Here is a 21,684-nt window from a genome sequence, read left to right on the forward strand (position 1 = left end):
CTTGAGCTTCCTAGACAAGTGCTCCATCACTGAGCTAAATCCACAAACTTTATTTTTTAAAGTGTGTGTGTGTGTGTGTGTGTGTGTGTGTGTGTGTGTGTGTACGTACATCAATACAGGTGTCCACAAAGGCCAGAGGCTATGGGTCCTCTGGAGCTGGAGTTGGTTGTGAGTCATTTGATGTATGTGCTGGGAACCACCTGGGTCCTCTGGAACAGCAAGTACTCTTAACTGCTGAACCATCACTACTTTCTTTCTTTCTTTCTTTCTTTCTTTCTTTCTTTCTTTCTTTCTTTCTTTCTTTCTTTCTTTCTTTCCTTCCTTCCTTCCTTCCTTCCTTCCTCCTCCTCCTCCCTCCTCCTCCTCCTCCTCCTCCTCCTCCTCCTCCTCCTCCTCCTCCTCTTCTTCTTCTTCTTCTTCTTCTTCTTGATTTATTTATTATGTATATAACATTCTGCTTACATGCCAGAAGAGGGCACCAGATCTCATTACAGATGGCTGTGAGCCACCAGGTGGTTGCTGGGAATTGAACTCAGGACCTCTGGAAGAACAGCCAGTGCTCTTAACAGCTGAGCCATCTCTGCAGCCACCCCCCCCATCACTTGTTTGATTCTTTTTGTTTTAGCTCTTTATATATTCTGGATATTAATCTTCCATTAGATATAAAGCTGGCAAAGGTTCTCTCCCGCTCTGTGGGCTTCCTCTTCACTTGTCTCCTTTACTGTACAGACTTGTTAGTTTTATGAGGTCCCATTTGCCAGCTGTCAGTATTCATCCCTGAAGCAAATGGAGTCCTATTCAGAAAGTCTTTCCTACACTCTGTCTTGTATTGCCTGTGTTTTCTTCTAGCAGTTTCAGTATTTCAGGTTTGCCTTGAGGTCTTTGATCCATTTGGCATTCATTTTTGTGCTGGGTGATAGATATGGATCCAGTTTTATTCCTCTACATATGGACACAATGTTTCCCCAGCAGCATTTGTTGAAGATGCTGTCTTTTATCCGTGTGTTTCAGGCATTTTTGTCCAGTATCCGATAGCTCTAGTGACATGTACTCATATTTGGGTCTCCTATTTTGTCCCATTGATTCATGTGTCTGTTTTTGTGCTAATACTACGCTGTTTGATGAGTACATCTCTGTATTATAGCTTGAAATCTGCTGTGGCATTCATCTTTTTGCTTAGGATTGCTTTGGCTGTCTTGGATCATTTGTGGTTCCAAATAAATTTTAGGAATATTTTTCGTTTCTGTGGGGAATAGCATTCAGATTCGGATTGCTATTGCATTGAATCTATAAATTGCCTTTGGCAAAGTGGTAATTTTCACAATCTTAGTTCTGCTAACCCGTGGGTATGGGAAGTCTTTCCATTTTCTAGTGTTTTCCTCATTCTTTTTCTTCAGAAATGGAAAGATTTCATTATGGAGATTGTTTACCTCTTTAGATGTATTCCTAGATTTAAAACAATTGGCTATTATGAATGAGAATGTCTTGCTGTGGGCTGAGTGGTCACACATGGATCTACTTTAACTACTGTCTGGCCTTGGGATCTCTAGGACCCTGCAGTCAGTGCCCTGACATTAAGACCAAGGCCAGGCAGAAATTTTGGTGACTTGGTAATGGCTGCCAAATGCAGGTTTTAATTAAGTCTCTACTGTTCTATTTACTGATAAAGACTCGGGAGTCGGATGTTGGGGTGAAAACCTGCTAGATCAGAGAAGCCAAGAAGGAACCAGCTGACCTTTTTTTGGCCAAGACCCAGCAAGAGAAGTGTTTTTTTTTTTTTTTTTTGAGACAGGGTTTCTCTGTGTAGCTTTGGAGCCTGTCCTGGAACTGGAACTAGCTCTTGTAGACTAGGCTGGTCTCGAACTCACAGAGATCCGCCTGCCTCTGCCTCCCGAGTGCTGGGATTAAAGGCGTGTGCCACCACCGCCCAGCGAGAAGTGTCTCTTTGTTCACCCCAAACCCAAAAGACTGTGGATCTAAGTCCCTCCCTACTCCTTCCTGTGCATCTCTCTATCTGTATTCCTGGTTCCTCCATCCTCTCTATGGCTAGTTTCTGTCAACTAGTCACTGGCTCCACCCCTTGATCCAAGGTTGAAGAGTTTCACAGTTTGATCAAATATCTTACAACATGAGAAGTGTGTTCATGATTTCTTTCTCAGCATGTTGATTGATATATAGAGAGGCTATTGATTTTTGACTTTGTGTTCTGCAACTATGCTAGAATTATTATCATTCATAGTTTTCTGGGGGATTTTTTTGGATATTATGTATAAAATCAAGTCATTTGCAAACAGGGATAATTTGACTTTTCCTGCTTGTATCCCATTAATCTCCTTCTTATTGCTCTAGCTAATGTTTCAAGCACATATCAAAAAGGCAAAAGGATAATGGACAGTCTTGTCTCATTCCTTATTTTAGTGGAATTGCTTTGAGTTTTTCTCCATTTAAAAGGATGATGTTGTCTGGGTCTGTCATAGATAGGTCTTATATTGAAGTATGTTCCCTCCAGTACTACTCTCTAGGACTTTTATCATGAAGGCACATTGGAGTTTGTCAAGGGCTTTTCCTGCACTTATTGAAATGATTTATGATTTCTTACACTTACTGACTTATTTATGTTGAGCCATCTCTGCATCTCTGTAGTAATGCCCACTTGATCATGGTACATGATCTTTTTGGTATATGCCTGTATTTTTAGCTTGTAAGTATTTGACTAAGGATTTTTACATGGACGTTCACTGGGGATGATTGGCCTGTAGTTTTCCATTTTTGGTTGTCTTTATCTGCTCTTTGGAAATAGAGTAATACAGGATTTATAGAGTTTGGGAGTGCTCCTTCCCTCCCTCCCCCTTCCCCCTTCCCCTCTCTCTTTAATAGTTTAAGAAATATACACTGTAGATCGTTGAAAGTCTAGTAGAATTCTGATGTAAATCCATGTGGCCCTAAATTGTTTTTAAACTGGAAGGGTTTTGTTTTTGTTTTTGTTTTTTTTTTATTATGGTTCCAATCACATTTGTTATGGGTCTATTTTTGTTGCTCTTGTTTAACTTTAGGAGTTAAGATGAATGTATAAATTTATCCATTTCTTTTAGATTTTATAATTTAATGGATTACAGATTTTAAAGTATTCCCTTGTAACATTCTAATTTTTATGTGTGTCTGTTGTAATGTTTTCCTGCTCATTATTGATTATGCTAAGTTGGGCATCTCTTTCTTTTGGTCAGTTGGCCAAGGGTTTGTCAATCTTGTTTATGTTTTCAAAGAACCAGCTCTTAGGTTTGCTGATTCTTTGTATTGTTTTCTTAGTTTGTACTTCTGCTCTGATTTTTAATTATTCCTTGCTGTCTACTGGATTTGTTGCTTTTCCAAATTCTTGAGTTGCATCATTTAGTTATTTGTGCTCCCCCACCCCCCTTTTTTTTTTTTTTTTTTTGAGACAGGGGTTCTCTGTGTAGCCTTGGCTATCCTGGAACTCCCTCTTGCAGACCAGGTTAGTCTCAAATTTGGAGATCTACCTGCTTCTTGCCACCTGAGTGCTGGGATCAAAGGTGTGTGGCAGCCCGCCCAGCCACTTTTTTTTTTTTTTTTTACATTCCAATCCAAGTTCCCCCTCCCTCCTCTCCTGAGTAGAATGTATATTCTTTAGTATTTCGGTGGAATATTCTGTACATGTTAGGTTCATTTGATGTATTCTATATTTTAATTTTGATGTATATATTTTATCTTTTATATTGAAAAATATGCTTATGATTTTAATGTATTCTTGGCTATTGTTCCCTTAGTAGAACAAGGGAACAATATCTTTTTATCTTTTTGATTAATTTTAATTTGAAGTTGTTTTGCTGGATGTTAGAATATCTGTTGACATCTGCTTGGAATGTCCTTTCTTTCATCCTTTCACTTTCAGCTTGTGACTATCAAAGTATGATGAGTTTTTTTTTTTTTTTTTTAATTTTGTTTTTTCCAGACAGGGTTTCTCTGTGTACCTGCCCAGGAACTTGCTTTGTAGACCAGGCTAGCCTCGAACATCCATAGATCTGCATGCCTCTGCCTCCCAAATGCTGGGATCAAAGGCATGTGCTACCCACTGTTCAGTTGATGATGGTTCAACTACTTTGTGACTTTTGGTTGATAAATTGAGGCCATTAATATTTAAAGATTATTAAAAAGCATGTGTTGGTTACTGTCCTATTTTGTTTCAATAATTATAGCCTCATTTGTTTTCCTTTTATAGTTTCTTGATTCTGCTTATTCCTCTTTTCAGTCTGAAGTATCGTGTCCATTCTGTGTAGGGCTGGTTAGGTACACATAATCCTTTTAGTGTGTTTGTATCATGGAAAGTTTCTCTTCTTCAACCGTAGTAGATGGTTTTGATAGGTATAGTAATCTAGGTTGGCAAGCATGGTCTTTTAGAAATTAAAGTACGTAACTCCAGGCTCTTCTGGCTTTTAAATTTTCCATTGAAGAATCAGCTATTTTTTTTCATGACAGGATGTAACAATAAGTCTTTCCACCAAGGCTGCCGGAGCCCTGCTGCGACGTGGGTGCTTTTTCTGCCAGTTGCCCGAGTTCAGCCTGCTGCCATGTTACGGTCCCAAGTAACACACAGAGACATATTAGGTACAAATGCTGCTTGGCCAATGACTAGGATTTCTCATCTGCTAGCTCAGTCTTAATTATCATAAATCTATATGTTTTATAAGACTTATTGAGGATGCCTTCCACTGGCGCCCTCTCTTGCCTGTGGATCACATGGCGACTCCAGAGAGCAGGAGGAAGAGAAAAAGGGACGAATTCCTTCTTGCCCTTGCTTGTATGAGTCACTTCATGCCTGGATCATAACACTTCTTTACTACATTTCCCAGAATCCTCAACTCCTAGTCCCACCTATCTTGCTTTCCTATTGGCCAACAGTACTTTATCAACCAATAAGACAAACATAGACACAGAAGCACTTCCACCATCAACAGGACAGCTACTAATCTCATGGGTTTTCCTTTATATGTAACTTGTGATTTTTCTCTTGCGGCTTTCAATACCCTCTATTTGTTCTGTATATCTAATGTTTTAATTATAAAACACCATGGGGAGTTTTTCTGGAGTTGTTCAGTGTACTTTTTGTATATTGAATATGCCACTCCTCGATTTGGGTAATTTCTTCTATGATCTTGTTGAAGATCTAGTCTATGATACTGACCTGCAACTCTTCATCTATGCCTAAAATTCAAAGATTTGTGTTTTTTATGGTGTCCCATAATTCCTGCATGCTTCTTTCATGTGTTTTAAACTTTTCCATATTCTTTGCTTGTGTGGTCTACTTCTTCCAACTTAACTTCAACTTGATGTTTGTAAGGCTTTCCATACGTTTTGTAGTTTGTTTCCTGAGTTTTCCAGTTGTATATTCATTCCAGCTTGAGTTTTCACTACTTTTCTTTACTGAATTTGGTTTGCTTTTGATTTCAATTTGCCATGTGTCTTTCTTGAGCATCACTCAGGCATTTATTGCTACCTCCTTTAAAATCACTGAGTTATTTGTTCATTTCTTCTTTAATCTTTTCAAGTTTTTGATGAAGTTGACAATTCTTTTAAATTTTTACATCCTGGGATTCATCTAGGTAATTCTCATTGGAGAGTTTGGGTTTGGGGAATACAGTCTTTGCCATTCATATTGTTTGTGCTTTGGGGGATGTGACTTAGGTATGTGGTCTTCTTTCCTTGGTTGTATATCTGATATGTGACACTAGCCTGCCTCAGGCTGGGGTAATGCAGGGCCTGTGTGACCAGAGTTAGACTTGGGGATGTGGGCAGGCTTGGTCTGGCCAGACTCACTATGGAAAACCGTTGCACAAGCTGTGTGCACACTGGTACACCTGTGGGATGGTAAGGACTAGTATGGAGGACTCACCTAGAGTTAGGCCTAGGTGTGTGGTGGGACAGGATGGTGTGGGAAGACAGGTTCAATTATGTGTGTGGCCATGTGCACATGAATGCAGTTGTCTATGGCGGTGCCCTTGGAGCTGGAGTTATAGGTACTTATAAGCCAGTTGACATGGGTGCTGAGAACTGAACTATGGTTCTCAGAAGGAACAGCAAGCACATTCAATTGTCAAGCTACTGTCTCTACTCCCTCTGCTAACATTCCATGAGTACTTACAAAGTCAAAGATCAAGTGTCTCCATTAGTTCAGCCTCTCATGGTCAGCATGGGCATGGGAGATGCAGGGAGTGCAAGAAGCTGGGGTCCCACAGTCCCCTCTGAGGCCACATCTCCAACTGACCTCAGGACCATCCTTCCACTAGACTGCACTTCTTGGCTTCACCTTTCCAAGGACCAGGCTCCCAATGAATAGGCTCTTGGGGGAGAAAATAAAACGATGGCAGCTGTTTCCATCTTGTAACAGCAAATAAGCTGGACAAAGTTCTAGTAGTTTGCCAGAGTCCACTTGTGCTGACTAGGGAAAGCTGGCTGTTATGTTTTCAGGAAAGTATACAGCTATTTAATACACTGTCATTCAAAGTTATTCACGGATAGTGTTTACACCACAGTGACAGAATACGGCAGATTGTGTCTGCCAAGCACCGTGAGGGCTTAATTTGCTAGACTCTGTGTTTAAGACTGTGCAAATAGATGCTTTTCCATTGCTATAGGCTCTCCATGGCCTTACTTTGGTGTAGGTGGATATAAACCTACAGATGCCCAAATCATGTCCAATTTAATAAACTTTTGTTGTGTGTGCAGAGAAAGAGGTCAGATGTCCTGTTGTACTTTGCCTTTTCCCTTTGATGTAGAGTCTCATAAGATCTGGGAGTTTCTGGTAGGCTCACAAATAAGAAGCCCAGTGATGCTCCAGCTCTTCCAGCACTGAGGCTACAGGTATGCACGACCCACACCTAGGCTTTTACCTGGGTTCTGGGGGATTCAAACTCAGGTCCTCAGGCTTTTGCAGCAAGTGATCTTAACCACTAAGCCATCTTCTCAACCCAAACTACTTTTTATAAAAGTAGCCCAGATTCTGACTAGAAATTCCTGATATGCCCTCTTCAAGTCCATTGGAACTTCATTGAGTCTCATGCAGCACACAGCTCTGTGTTTTTTTTTTTTGTTTGTTTGTTTTTTTTTTTTCAGGTGGCAGGCCAGTTGTCACAACACTCCTGAACAATGTCTTTTGCTGTCTGCTCATGTTTCCAGGATCTTGGTGCATTGCTAACTCACTATCATGTTTTCACCACTCTGGCTGTTTAAAGCACCTCTACTTTCTTAGATATACACAAGAATTATTCACTTACATTCTACCTCCTGGATTTGCCCAAATCCATTTTTTTTTTCTTTTTGACGTGGTATTGGGGATTGAACTCAAGATCTCATATATGCTAGGCAAATGCTCTACCACTGATACAAAGCACACAAATACATACATATAGCCCATCACAAGGCTTTTGATGGTTAAAGGTACTAATTTAGAGTTACACTTCAAAAAAATCTCTACCTTCCTGAGAATTAAATTTGTGTCTATTTATTTTCCGTCTGTGCGCCTTTACTGGGACTTGGTTTTCAATAACATGTGATAGATTTACGTTAAGTTCACTCAGAGACATTTTGTACTTTTGTCTTAAGATTAACTTCCGTTTTAACTTCTTTGAACACATGTTCACATATATACATGTGTAAGCATGTATATACATGTATAGATAAGACAATGATATCAAGTGCCTTTATCCCTATTCTCTGAGGCTGGAGGTCTCTTGCTGAGTCTGCCAGTGGGAATCTGAAGTGTTTTATCCCACACCATTTTCCCAACCACTGGCTATGGTTTTTATTTTATTGTTTTAAAGACGCCAGCTGACTGACCTGATTCTGAATGGTTGCTCATGAAATCTCCTGAGTTTTCAGGTTTGTAATCCCATCCATGCTGAATACTTTGTCAGCATTTTAATGTGTTTCGGATTCCCACCACAGAATGTAATCTAAGTCCTCTGGACTCTCCAATCCACCAAGAAGAGTTTCTTCCCCCAACTATTCCTTCACGGACTCCTGCAGTAACCCCTCCTCTATCCCTATGCAGAGTCCTAAAGTCAAAGGTGACTTGAGCTCCCAGCCATATTAAGGAGTTTACTCCCTTCTGGTAGCTTCTATCCTCTTACCTTCTTGTTTTTCCTAAGTCCCTGGTACGTACATCTCAGTTGCTTTAAGGCTTATCTTTATTCTTCTTGTTGGAAATTTCTTACTGCTTAATATTAGTCTCTGATCTTTCTGTGCTTACATATACCATCACTTTTATGGTTTAAATTACCAACTGTATGCCCAGGACCTTTTTTTTTTTTCAAAGGGGGCGGTGTCTTAATTTAAAAAGAACTTATGTGTATATTGTTTGTACACGGTGTATGCAGTGTCTGAGGCCAGGAGGAGGCATTGGCTCCCTTGGAACTGGAGTTATGGATAGTTGTGAGTCACCATGTGGGTGCTAGGAACTGAACCCAGGGCTTCTGGAAGAGCAGCCAGTGCTCTTAGTCTCTGAGCCATCTTTCCAGCTTTAAATGTGTGTGTGCACATGGGCATGGGTATGCCATGATGTCTAAGGGTGACAGTGTCTATCACGTGGATCCATCATAGGGATGGAATTTAGGTTTGGCGGCATCTGGCTTTGCTACTTGCCCCCACTCCTGACCCTTTGAGACAGGCAGGGTCTCATATAGTCCACATTGGCCCCAAAGGCCCCATGTAGCAGAGAATGACCTTGAAATCCTGGCCCTCCTGCTTTTAATCCCAAGTGCTGGGGTTACAGCTGTGCTGCCATGCTCAAATTCATGACTCCTAAATTTCCATCTCTGCATCAGGCCCTGCTTCTGAGCTCCAGATTCATCTAATTACCTTCTCAGCATTTCCATTTGACAGTCTCAAAAGAAATCTTAATTCCAGCATTTCTGATTCAACTTCAGACATTCCCCCCCCCCCCAAATTCCTTCCTACACTTTCTGTCAGTTGCTTCACTATTTAGTTGATGTAAACAAGGTACCATGGGCTGTTTGGGAATAAATTAAGGTCTGGCCAAAGCCCTCTTCTGGCTTGCAGGTGTCTCCCATCATGAAATGTTTGATGTCTCCTCTGTGTGGAAGGGCATTGATTTTGCCATGGCAGAACTCCCTTTTACCATTGCAACAGACTAAACAAAAAGATAGTTTTTATTATGTTAAATTATATACATGCACATGTATCTGTATGGGGGGTAGGTATGTGCACATGGGTGCATGTTGTATATCTCTGGACCCATGGGCAGCTGTGAACGGCCTGATATGGGTGCTGGTAAAGGAACTCAGGTTCTCTGCAAGAGTGGTAAATTACTGCTCTTAACCACTGAGCCATTTCTCCAGGCCCTACTATACAGGTAATTTTACAGTTTGTCTTTTGATTTTACTGTCAAAACTTTTTGGCCTATAAACTTTAAAATGTTTATGTAGTCAATGAACCAGTTATTTTAAACCATGGTTAAATGGAATGGTGTTTTGTCATGTTTAAATATCTTTCCATCATATTCATCTGCCTGTTTGCTTGCTTCATTTATTTATTTAAAGACAGGGCCTCTCTCTGTGGTCCTGGCTGTCCTGGAGCTCTTTACATAGAGCAGACTGGCCTCCACCTCACTGACAGCCCTGTGTCTCTGCTTCCCAATGCTGGGATTAAAGGCCTGTGCCACAGTGCCCAGCTTCATCCATCCAATTAAGCTCTGGTTTCTACTTCATGTTTAAGGCCTGAGAGTAACAATCTAGCTGTCAAAGAGCCACAAGATTTGGGATCAGCAGTAGAGAACCTGCCTAACAGATCCAAAGACTAATGGCCGTTAACCATTAGCTTCCTCCCAAATGATTTATAGTAAAAGTAATTTTCCATAGGCACTCACTAATGATATTTTGTGACTCACCACTTTATCGCTCTACTCTGTAGCCTCATGTTTAATACCTGAGGCTAATAACTTCCCACAGGCTCCCTGACAGTTTTCAGGTTTCCTGATTTTTTTTTTTTTTTTTTTGTCCTACATGTTCTTTCAAATTCATTTTAAAGAACATTTCACTTTTCGATTTGATTGCAAGTTCCTACTGGAAAGTTTTATTTCCATTAGAATTACAAATTACCTTGGTGAGAATTATGTAACTTTAAGAACTAATATTCATTCATGTGCTGTTCATTTAATGTCTGAGTATGCATTTTTCTATTTTCTCATGCTTATTTGAGGCTAGGATTTATGAAGCACATCTCTCCTCAGACTGTTATGTATCTAAGGATGGATGACCCCCCTGCTAAGATTACAAGTGCATACCAGCGTGCACAGGCCGCACTCCACTGAGCTTCTTCATGCTTATTTATTCTTAATTATTTTTCACTGATAGCTGTCTCACAAATTTAATGTTGTATTTCCATTATATTCACTTTAGATTTTGAGATTCTTGATAGCTTAGAAATGGAGATGTTACTAGTCTTTATAACTTGATGCATTTTAGTTAGGATAGGCTTTCTGTTGATAATAAGTGGGCTGTAATAAGACCTTGTTTTAAAAATGTCATGAAGTTTTGACTCCTCTAGTCCTTCTACTAAGAAAGGGACTCAGCAGTTAAGAGCTCTTGTTGGTCTTCCAGAAGACCGGAGTATCTACCACCCACATGGGGCCTCTCAAAACTGCCTCTAACTCTAGGTCCAAAGGAGGTGGTGGACCCCACCCCACCTGCCCTGGAGCTGGCCTTCATGGGCATCTCCACTCCTCTCAGCTGGCTGTGTCTGAGCTCTTTTATCTTGTGTATTAACCTACGATTTGATAGACTGACCCTTTGATCTACGTTTTGCTTTTTAGGGTTTTTCCTTCCTGTTGAGGATTGAACCCTAGTCCTTGTTCATACGGAGCTACACCCCAGCCCTGCTTTTTAGTTTTTAGGGTTTTGCACTGATTAAACCTAGGCCCATCCAAAGGCTAGGCAAGCTGTCCCTAGTTTTTGAACTCCGGGACGATGCATTTTACTTTTTTTTTTTAAATTATGCTGACTATACTCAGGGCTCATACACTGAGCTACATCCCTAGGTCCCCAGGTGACTTCTATAAGCTGATTACTAAATAGACTTCTTGCTTACAAACAGAAAATTACTTAGGCTAGCTTAGGTTGTGTAAGAATGTGCAGTGATAGCTATACACTGAATAGCTACGAAGAGGGCCTTGCATCTCTCTAGGGAAGCAAAGACTAGACAGTTGTGCTCTGACCTTGGTTAGAATAGTTATGTGATTTAAACTCAACCCTTCAGGCTCTTATCCAACTTAGTACTTTGAAATGGGGGGGGGGTAAAGGTAGGGACAACTTGGAGTCTATCCTGGCAGTGGTGACAATTTTGATATATAGTAACCGAAGTGGTAGATTCTAGACATGTACTGTTGTATGGCAATCTCATCAAGCCTTGGACACGCTAGCTAGTCTCTTCTAGTTTCTGTTCCTTTTGTTTCCCCAGCCTCCTGCTTCAAAAAATTTTACTTTAGTGATAAAAATCAGAGCTGAGAGCTAGGTGAATCGTGCCTATAATCTGCATTTGGAAGCAGATAAGAATTAGAGTACAAGGCCAACCCATGCCACCTTGTCACTCCCACGCTCTACTCCTAAGAACCCCCCAAACCTTCCCAAATCAGAATATTATCATTTGCTAGGTCAACTCTAATTAGAGATGTTAATAGGCTGGGTTCTGTTTATATACTGGAGCTGGATTTCTGAGTTGCTATCTCAAAGGAACATACGTGGTGGTATTATCACTAGTCTCTAATTCCCGGAGCCCAAGACATTGAGACAATAGTTATTGTGATGAGCCAGGGAAAGCTCATCTGTAAAATGACGGGGTTGGTCTTTCTAAATTGTACATAGTCTGATTCTAATGGGACTTCTTGTTACTTTTTCACTGTCTAGGCAACTATCCTGTTAAAACTAGCTTTTAGTTATCAAGTCCTGACTATCTGCCAACTTTGGGCACTATCCTGGAGAAATGGGTGCACGGAGTCTTTAGTGTTAGCAAAGTGAAAAGATCCAGCCAAAAGATGCACACAGACCGAAAGAATGCCATTTTTTTTTTTTTTTAATTTTTATTTTTGGAGACAGGGTTTCTCCATGGCTTTGGAGGCTGTCCTGGAACTAGCTCTTGTAGACCAGGCTGGTCTCAAACTCAGAGATCCACCTGCCTCTGCCTCCCGAGTGGTGGGACTAAAGGCGTGTGCCACCAACACCTGGCCAGAAAGCCTTTCTTAAATGGAAAAAGGACACCAAACATTGGCATTCTGGAGGCAGAGGCAGAGGCAGGCAGATCTCTGAGTGTGAGGCCAGCCTGGTCTAGAGCGAGTTCCAGGATGGTCAGGGCTACACAGAAAAACCCTGTCTCGAACAACAAAACAAAGTTCTGACAGTCACACAAAACACTATAAGAGACAAGATGAATTAGCATTTCAGGGACTCTGAAGATCATGTCTGTTCTGAAAGAAAAAAAATGTTCTGCTGTTTTGTCCCAATAGATGTGGAGGCGGCAGTGGACACTGTAGAAAGTCTATTGCAAAGGGAGGAGGTGAGGACTGAGCAGGCTGACTCACGTTAGGAGTGGCTGGGAGAACAGCAAGCTTTGCTGTTCTGCCAGATGTAATAGGTGGCTGCAAAGGGATGGAAGCTGGCCAGTGTGAATTAATGCCAGTCACTCAGGATGCTTGTACCAGCTTGGTCTAATCAAACCAATGTTCCAAGAGCACCATGTACAGAACTGGCTACAAATGACCATTTATGTATGTACTGGGTAGTGCAAACCCCTTGGGGCACAGTGAGTAAGTCATTCTGTTTTGACCCAGGTCCTAATGAGTGCCTCATTCCTGGGAGCCCTATGTCTCTTCTCATCTGTCTGTGTTGTGTGCGCCATTTCTGCATTTACTCTCCCCATTGAGACCAAAGGACGTGCCTTGCAGGTAAGTAACTCAGGAAGCTCGTGGATTTTCTTACAATCACCACTTAGAAACTATTTTTAACTATTTGATGCATGCGTCCGAGTGTGGACATGTGAATGAGTGCAGATCCCTTGGAGTTACTGGTGTTTTGGAGATATCTAAGAACTGAACTCAGAACATCTCTTGGGTCAAAAAGTTGTGGCCAAGCAGAAGTTTGGGATATGGGTAGGCTTTACTTAACCAGGAAATGAAATCTCTATTACAGTGTCCTAATTGAAATTCTGGTTCCCCAGTGTCTCATACATAGTTTTGAGCAGCAACAAAGGTGAAGTTAACTAAGAATTCACTTCATATATTTTCCTGTAAAAGCTACAGTGTGACAAATGGGGGGCTGGGCTGAATCATTACTGCAGAGCCTTTAGGATCACATGGCCTGGAAGCAGCAGACTAGCCTCCTTTCCCCAGTACTCACTGTGAGTGGCAAACGGCTGCAGTGTAGGCTGCAGCTTTGGGAGGCTTTACTTCAGACATCATGTCCCGGTGGTTTCCTCATCTAGAAACAGGTTGCAATGTGAGCTTTGGACACCTACAGACTGTAATTTCCATCTGCCACAAGTAAATTGATCTCGAGTTCCCTGCATCTGGGTAGTTCCAGAGCTGCATTAAGCTCATCTATCTAAAACGAAGCCTGCCTGAGCAAACTCCTTACCAGATCCCCATGGCACTGACTAGGGAAGGGACCATTCATCCAGCCTGATGACCTCTAACTCCCCCCCCCCCAATGAGTTCTGCTGCAAAGGGCTGGCTTTTTCTCTTTCTCATCTTTGATGATTGGTCTACTTAACATTAAGGATTAGGCAGGCAGTGTTTTGACCTATGAAATGAAATGGCCCTGAGCTCTGTGTCTAGGCTCCTTATTAATTTCCCTGGAGGCTGTGTTTGAGGGCAGGGTACAGGGTCCTTAACATTCCTCTCTGTGCGTAGCCCCTAGGAACGTGGGACTGTGGTTTTCAATATGGGGCACAGAGGCCAATCTAGACCTGGCTATCACTGAGAAAGGAGCCAGACATAAAAGGAGGGTCTGGGGACTTTTCTACCTCACAGCAGTCGTGCCATCACTGAGTACTTGCATCAGACAAAGGACTACCATACCCCTTACACAGAGGATTACTAGGGTACAAGTTGGACAAATTTTTACACCAATGTAAATACCAAGTCTTATGCTAATTTTCCATTCTCTTCCAAAATTTCCATTTCTTACATTTATGGTGACCTTCCTGCCTCAGTCTTTTAAGTGCTTTGGTTATTAGGTGTGGGCTACCACAACCGGCTCACAATTTTAAAAGTAGTTTTTACAAATGTTGCTGGGGCATGACCCAGGAACGGGGTGGGGGCCCTGGAGACTGTTAACATCGTGCCACACACACACACACATATGAACACACCCTGCCCACTGAGTGGTGGCGTTTTCACAATAATTAAACCCACACATACACACATACACACCTCACTTCTATGATCATACGCACATTTTTTTTCAGAAACAAGAAAACAGCATAGCAGTCATCTGACTGGAAAAACCAACTTGCTCACTAACTTAAAGGTAGTATTGAGTCAATAAACTAAAAAAAAAAAAAAAAAAAAAAAAAAAAGTCCAATCATTAGGCCGGGTGATAGTGGCCGTGCACACCTTTAGTCCCAGCACTCTGGAGGCAGAAGATAGACTTCTGTGAGGTCGAGGCCAGCCAAGACTACATAGAGACCCTGTCTCAATAAATCAAAAACCAAAAAAGTATTTTTTTTGTTTATAGTATGAATTTCTTTATATCATGTCTGTATTGCATCAACTAGCTAGCATTGCCATTTCATAAATAAGGGTAAATGATAGATCTTAACCAACTAATTTCTTCTTTTCTCTTACAGCAAATGAAATGAGGACCTACAATACTACAGTTACCAGAGGAAAATGAATATTTGATCTTCACTGTGTTACTATTTTTTTTAACTGTTTTATTTCTGCATGCGGTAATTGAAAAACGTGTATTTTAAGACAAACAAGGCGCACACACACAACAATGCAGTGGGGACCTCTTTCTTAGGAAACGATATATAGAAACCTCTCTAGGACAAACTTTCCCACATGGAAGTGCATGTTACAAGGCCCAGCACATGGGAAGGGGCAGGGGGATCAGGAGTTCAAGGTTATCCTCAAATAAAGTGAGTCTGAGGCCAGCTTGGGTGTCTAAAACCAAACTCAACAACCTACCACCACTTATACAGACACACCCCACTCCCAAAGAAACCAATAAACCCAGAGAGATTGAAAGGGAATAGGAGAAGGTGATGGGTGGAGAATATACCTTTTCTTACTTGGCATCAACAACTAAACCTTAGGCAAAACACTTGGTATTGCTCCACGTGGTCTGTGCCGAAAGGACAGAGATGCTGGCAAGAACCAGGCTGGTATCACCAAATTTAAAATATGGCCTTGGTAGCTTAAAAAAGAACCACTACTTTATTTGGTATGTAACTACCAAGAAGTTGGGAACGAAGTTAGTTTTTTCCATACAGTTAACTCCTTTAATCTTAACCATTGGTTCTCATGATGCATGAGCAGCTTTCCTATAACATGTAACTACTTACTGTGTGTGGGTGTTGTTATGCACTCCAAGTTCTACTGGGAAAGGCATGCTTTGAAAAATCATATAAAGCTTCTGCATTTATATTTTATCTTGTATTGCTGTTCAGGCTTATTTTGGAGGCCCACTACAGTTTCAGACCACCAGGATGGTTCAGGATTCCCCCGCCTCCACTAACAGTGGAAAAAGACTACAGCTGCAACCACAATGAAATGCTGTATTAGCACACTGCATACAAGAGGCATAAACCCCGCTTAGGGAGCAAACAGCCTCTATTCAAATTCATCTATGAATGCCTTACAACCAGACAGTTTCTTATCAACTGAGTAGTTCAGAAGATTGGAGACCAAACAGCCCATCTTATATAGAATTGTACAGTATGTGGACAACCTTCCTGACACTTCTGTCATCTCAGACTATTATAGCAACAACGTGTACAAAATAAAGACAAAGCTATTTGTGCATATTTATGATGAACACTTTCCTTTTTGGTTTCTCTGTGTAGCCCTGGCTGTCCTGGAACTCACTCTGCAGACTAGACTGGCCTCAAACTCATAGAAATCTGTCTACTCAAGTGCTGGGTTTAAAGACATGCACCTGGCCTATATAGGCTTCCAGGATAGCCAGGGCTACATGTTATGTAGAAAGACTCCATCTCAAAAAAGCAAACCAAAGCAAAACAACAAAACATAAATTTGAAAGACCAACTGTATTATAGGCTTTTCAAGCTATACACATGGGCTTTCTTACAAGCCTAGAAATATGTCTAAGCTATACGAAAAGTGCAGTGATTAATCTGGCTAACAGGCAAACAATAAACCTTAAAGCCTAGTTATTATTTCAGGCCAAATATATTTGATGGAAAACTATGCTGGCTACACTTGCAGGGACAAGACAAGCAACCTAGTGTAACTTATAACTGAAAATCCCAAAGTTGAAGTTTGAAGACACTTGTTAAATCAAAGGCTAGCAGTGGTGGAAAACCAAGGACAAAGCTCATGCCCCAGCACCCTCTTAAGATTTCATAATTCTCAGTGTCTGTGGGATACTCAGGCTTAAGGAACTTTACAGGGCTGCCTAGCATCCAGGCTTCTGAGACAACAGCAAATCAAGCCTATAACAAGCTATTAGCATGATTTTAATAGAACCCTCGATGGCCGGCTTGATTAGGCAGCTTCTACTGCACAAATTGCAAGCTGTCTGTGGAGGTCTGTATAGCACACTGATTAGTAGAGACGAACTTCAAGTCATTTCTTATAACTTATTGGGCTTGTTTCACAGATCCTAAAGACTGAATCATTATTGGTTGAGGTACTAAAGAATAATAAAGTATAGTAGAAATAGTATGTCAGAATCTAATAGTTTTACACATAGAATTTGATCTAAAACTCTCTAGAGTATAATCTACAATAATTACTTTCTGTAATATGGTGCCAATTTTTCTCTTTTGGAATTTCTAAATATACACATGATTAGTGTACTGTTAGACTGGACTAGATAACTGTTACTATTGATACTACATTTTCTGGTTCACTTGTCTTGGGATTAAGCCAAAGAATTTGTTTCCACACTTCCTGCTAAATGGTGGGGATGATAAAACAACCCTTCTTTCATGCCACGTTAGAGAATGTGCAAAGACAGAACTTTGTTAAATGTTATAAACTACTAAGGAAGGAATTTCTAGGATTCATATTGGGTCTATTTATTCTATGTTAAATCAAATCAATTGTTTCCACCAAAGAAATATCCATTAAAAGCCCAGTAGTGGAGCTCGAGAGATGGTTCAGTGGTTAAAAACACTGCTTTTCCAGAGGACCCAGGTTCAATTCCCAGCACATATATGGTGGTTCAATGTCCATGCCTCATGCTTATGGCACAGAGATACAGGCAAAACATCAATGCACGTAAAATGTTATTTCTGAGTATCACACTTTCCGAGCAAAGTTTTAAGACATGAGTCCACACCCTGTGCTGCCATCTCCCCCAGTGGATTTTCATGACAAAACTTCCTTCTGTCATATCAATTGGACTTTCTGTATGTTGGGGGTAATTTATTTTTTACATTAAAGATTCCTTTACTCATTGTACATACCAACCCCAGTTCTCCCTCCCGCCCCCTTCCCATTCACTCCTCAGAAAGGGTAAGGTAAGGCCTCCCTCCCTCCCATGGGGAGTCAGCAAACCCTGGAACGTTAGAGGCAGGGCCAAGCCCCTCCCCACTGCATCAAGGCTGAGCAAAGCAACTCACCATAGGGAATGGTTCCAAAAAGCCAGCTTACGCACCAGGGACAGATCCTGGTCAAACAGACCAAGCTTTAACAACTGTTGCCCATATGCAAAGGGCCTAGTATAGTCCCTATGTAGGCTCTTCTGTTACAAAAGTCTCTGCTGTGGTAAAATACTCACAGTAAAAAAATCCACCAGTTAATTTTTACTAGATTCAAAGTGCTAATCCCTGAAGGAACAAAAAAATCTAAAATGACTGTTGCCTCAGATGTCCTTCGCAACTTTCAAAATCTCCATGGAGAAGCCTGTGACCTGACTGCTGCAGGGGCATAAGACATCTGTGTGGGAATTATGACAAAATTCCTACCCAAGACAAAAGAAATGTAAAATTATCAATTATTAGTTTACACAGAACTATGAAATATGGCATAGTTATTTGCTTAAAAAAAAAAAGTTGCATTCAGTCATGTCCACAATTTTAATGACCAACCAGATCACTGTTTCCCTCATTCATATGGACTTTAGATAAACAGAAAATGAATACAACTTTCTTTTATGACACTTTCAATTGAAACTCATAATCTTTTGGTTCTCAGGAAGCAACTCGCATTAGTTTGGATCAGGCCTCAGTGAAAAGATAGACTCGTTTACATGTTACCCACTGGTAACATCAGCGAACTGCAAACATACCCGAGATATTGGCTGTGTATTCACCACTCTGACTGGAGATGACCTTTCCGACAGTGCTCTTAAGTTACACTTCTGTACCTACACATTTGCGTGGTAGCAAAGCACGAAGCTCATCCTTTAGCTTGGAAAAACAAAGCTACTGTTTGATTCTTCTCCTCCTCTATCTAGAAAAGCAGCAGGTCTGTGAATTCAAAGTACAACGGGGACCACGCTGCCAGACGCTGGTGTGAAGGTGCCTTTTGCCTTTACTACAGCTCAGTCCATTTATGCTTCTGCCTTAACCATGCAAGCTGCTGTGTGGTTTCCCCACCTTCAGAGAGATCAGGTGCTTCTTGGCACACAGGAAAACTTTGTTAAATAAATCCTGTCCCCAGTGTGGTCTGCATATAAGGTAATGATCACATTTGGCAAGAGCAGTGTGTGTGGCCAGGGTGTGACATGACACCACACGCCCTGGGACTTTGATCCAGGGCTCTTAGAGGTAAGCGCTGGAATAAGTTTAGATCAAGGCTGCTAAATCATAATGAACATTCTGCGGGGGGGGGGGTTGTTATCAAAAATCAGTGTTAGGTAGAGTTTGACTTTCTTTAAGCTCCTATTAGAGTTTATGACCATTTAGCTTGTATTCACCTGAACACATTGCCACTTGTCAATGGTTATGCCATGAGACTTAGAGATCACAACAGCAGTGTTACTTGTAGAAAAAAACTCAAGACAATTTTTTTTTAAATAATATATTATGTATCATTACATGAAACATGGTTCTCAACTGTCTTTGATTCAGCAAAAACTGGCAATGGTGAAATTTAACATTATTTTGAAAAGTTACTATGGCATAGAATAGAATAGTGATTGTTTGGAGTATATTAGTAGACATTCTGGCTGAAGTACATAAAAATTATGTTTACCCTTAATGAAGCCCTGATCCCCCTTATCAATAATTCTCAAAATAATTTACATAAGAACTGCTTTAACTCGGGTGACAAGTATGGAAGACAATCTATCAGAGAACAGTATTCTAAGACAGCAAAAAGAAACGTACTGCCCAAAGTTCCACAGCTATGACTGGAGAGATGGCTCAGGGGTTAAGAGCATTTTTATCGCTCTTGCAGAGAGGACCCAGGTTTGGTTCCCAACACCCAATCCTCTGTGACTCCAGTCCCAGGGTATGCCCTCTTCTAGCCTATGTGGGTGGGCACCAAACACAGGCATGGTGCACACACATATATGGAGGCAAACGTGCACACATGTGAAATAAAAATAAATAAGTCTTTAAAATATTAACAACAACAACAACAAAAGTTTTCACAGCTGCTATTCAAAATGCTGGACTTAAGCGCACAAGTTTAAGGTATGCATATTATCCACTTCCCCCAAGTAACAAAATGAAAAAACCCCAAAGCTGAGGGCATGGTGGCACACGACTTTAATCCCTGCACCAGGGAGGTAGAGGTAGAAGGACCAGAGTTCAAGGCCAGACTGAACTGAACCCCTCTTTCCCAAGGATCTATATATTGTCAAAGTTTGATCAAACTGTGTTTGCAGAACAAATGTCAGCAGTACATTCAAATCAACACAACACACATCACCATATAACACATATTTAGGAAACTGATGAAGACTGTCAGAATATATAACTGGGTTACAGACCACTTACTTAGAGAATGGGAAACTATTGCTAATAAGGTATGCACACAACATTCCCCAGCCATCAGTCTTAGTAAGTAATGTGATGTGGCTAGAACTCATCATTCCCCCCGCCCCCCAAGCATGGTCTCGCATAGCATCGGCTGGCCTAACCTGGCTATGGAGGATGACTTGGAACTCGTGATTCTCCTGCCTCCCCCTTAGTGCTGGCACGTAAGTGTATGCTGCTATATCGACCGTACCCAGCTACAGCACAGGAGGCAATGCAACCAAATAAATCCTCACGTCAGCTGCATTTTATTCTGTCAATCTAAAGAAAACATCTTCTCTAGTCAAACAATTTAAATGCTTTAATATGAAGTTTACTATGGCAAACTAAAATGTTCTTGCATTTGTCAAATATTGGGCTACTAAAATGGTACAATGGTTTTATTCTAAATCTCATTTGGTGCTTTGTTCATCTGAGACTCCACCCCCACCCCACCCCCACAAAAAAAAAAAAACCCAACAAGCAAAACGGATACATATTTTTTCTCTCTCCCAGAAAGAAAATTAAACTCTAAATTAAGGCAGATCAATGATAAAATATGAAGTTCTGTTAAAAACAAAAACAAGCAAGCAGAGAGCCAGCAAAGAGATGCTTCAGAAAAAAATAACTTTTCCCCACTTATACCACCCCCTACAATTGATCTCTTCCAAACCCTGCAACATACTTTCGACTTGAAACGATAAAGACAGGGAACTGAAACTGGGTGGCCACCCGGGCACAAGCTGAAATCTTCTATCAAATATTGTTGTGCCCTACTGTATTATATATTTGACGGTACTACTAAAAGCCACACTACGAGCTGGGCATGGTGGCACACACCTTTAATTCTAGCACTCAGGAGGTAGAGGCAGGCGGATATCTGATATCAAGGCTTGCTTGGTTGACACAGTGAGTTCCAGGACAGATAGGGCGACAGAGTGAGACCCTGTTTTGATAAAACAAAACAAAACAAAAAAAAACAGGAAAAAAGCCACACTGAAAACAATGAGGCTTTACAAGCACCACCTGCACAGTAGGGGACAAAAAAAGAGAACAAAACCAAAAACCACCTAACATGCACACTTACTTCCTTAAAGGAAGCTGAAGAAAAGGTAGATCCAGAAATACAAGAAAACCTGGCCTTGAAGACCTGCTATGCCCAATGTCTCTGACAAGATAAAAACAAAAACAATAGCAAACATTTATTTTTCCTGATTTTCTTTAATGCATTTTCCATCTTACAGGGACACTACTAGGTGTGTTAATGCCATCTGTCTACACCTTCCCAGCAGGCACCCAGGAAAGAACTCTTCTTCCCACTTATGTTTGGGGAGGAGCGCTTTTAAGCACAGCAAACCAACTCTCATGGTTGGCCATAAGTAACGGGTAGTGACATTCTAAAAATGGATTATCACACACACTCAAACCACACTAAAATCTCAACTTACTTCAAAATCTATTTTCTTTCTATTGTAGCTTTTATTCCCAATTGTATGAAATCCAAGAAGTGG

The 21,684-nt window shown here is 41.0% G+C and overlaps 1 protein-coding gene across 1 annotated transcript in view; it reads left to right on the top strand.

The window, feature by feature from the left end:
- The window catches only part of Svopl (SVOP like), a 56,357-nt gene extending 41,479 nt beyond the window's left edge, over positions 1 to 14,878 (top strand). The window contains exons 14-15 of the mRNA XM_027391469.2: positions 12,851 to 12,964; positions 14,867 to 14,878. Of these exons, the coding sequence (XP_027247270.2) occupies positions 12,851 to 12,964; positions 14,867 to 14,878 (126 nt within the window). The remainder of the gene's footprint in view (positions 1 to 12,850; positions 12,965 to 14,866) is intronic.
- The last annotated feature ends 6,806 nt before the right edge of the window (positions 14,879 to 21,684 follow it).

The sequence above is a fragment of the Cricetulus griseus genome, assembly GCF_003668045.3.
Source record: "Cricetulus griseus strain 17A/GY chromosome 1 unlocalized genomic scaffold, alternate assembly CriGri-PICRH-1.0 chr1_0, whole genome shotgun sequence".
Classification (NCBI taxonomy): domain Eukaryota; kingdom Metazoa; phylum Chordata; class Mammalia; order Rodentia; family Cricetidae; genus Cricetulus; species Cricetulus griseus.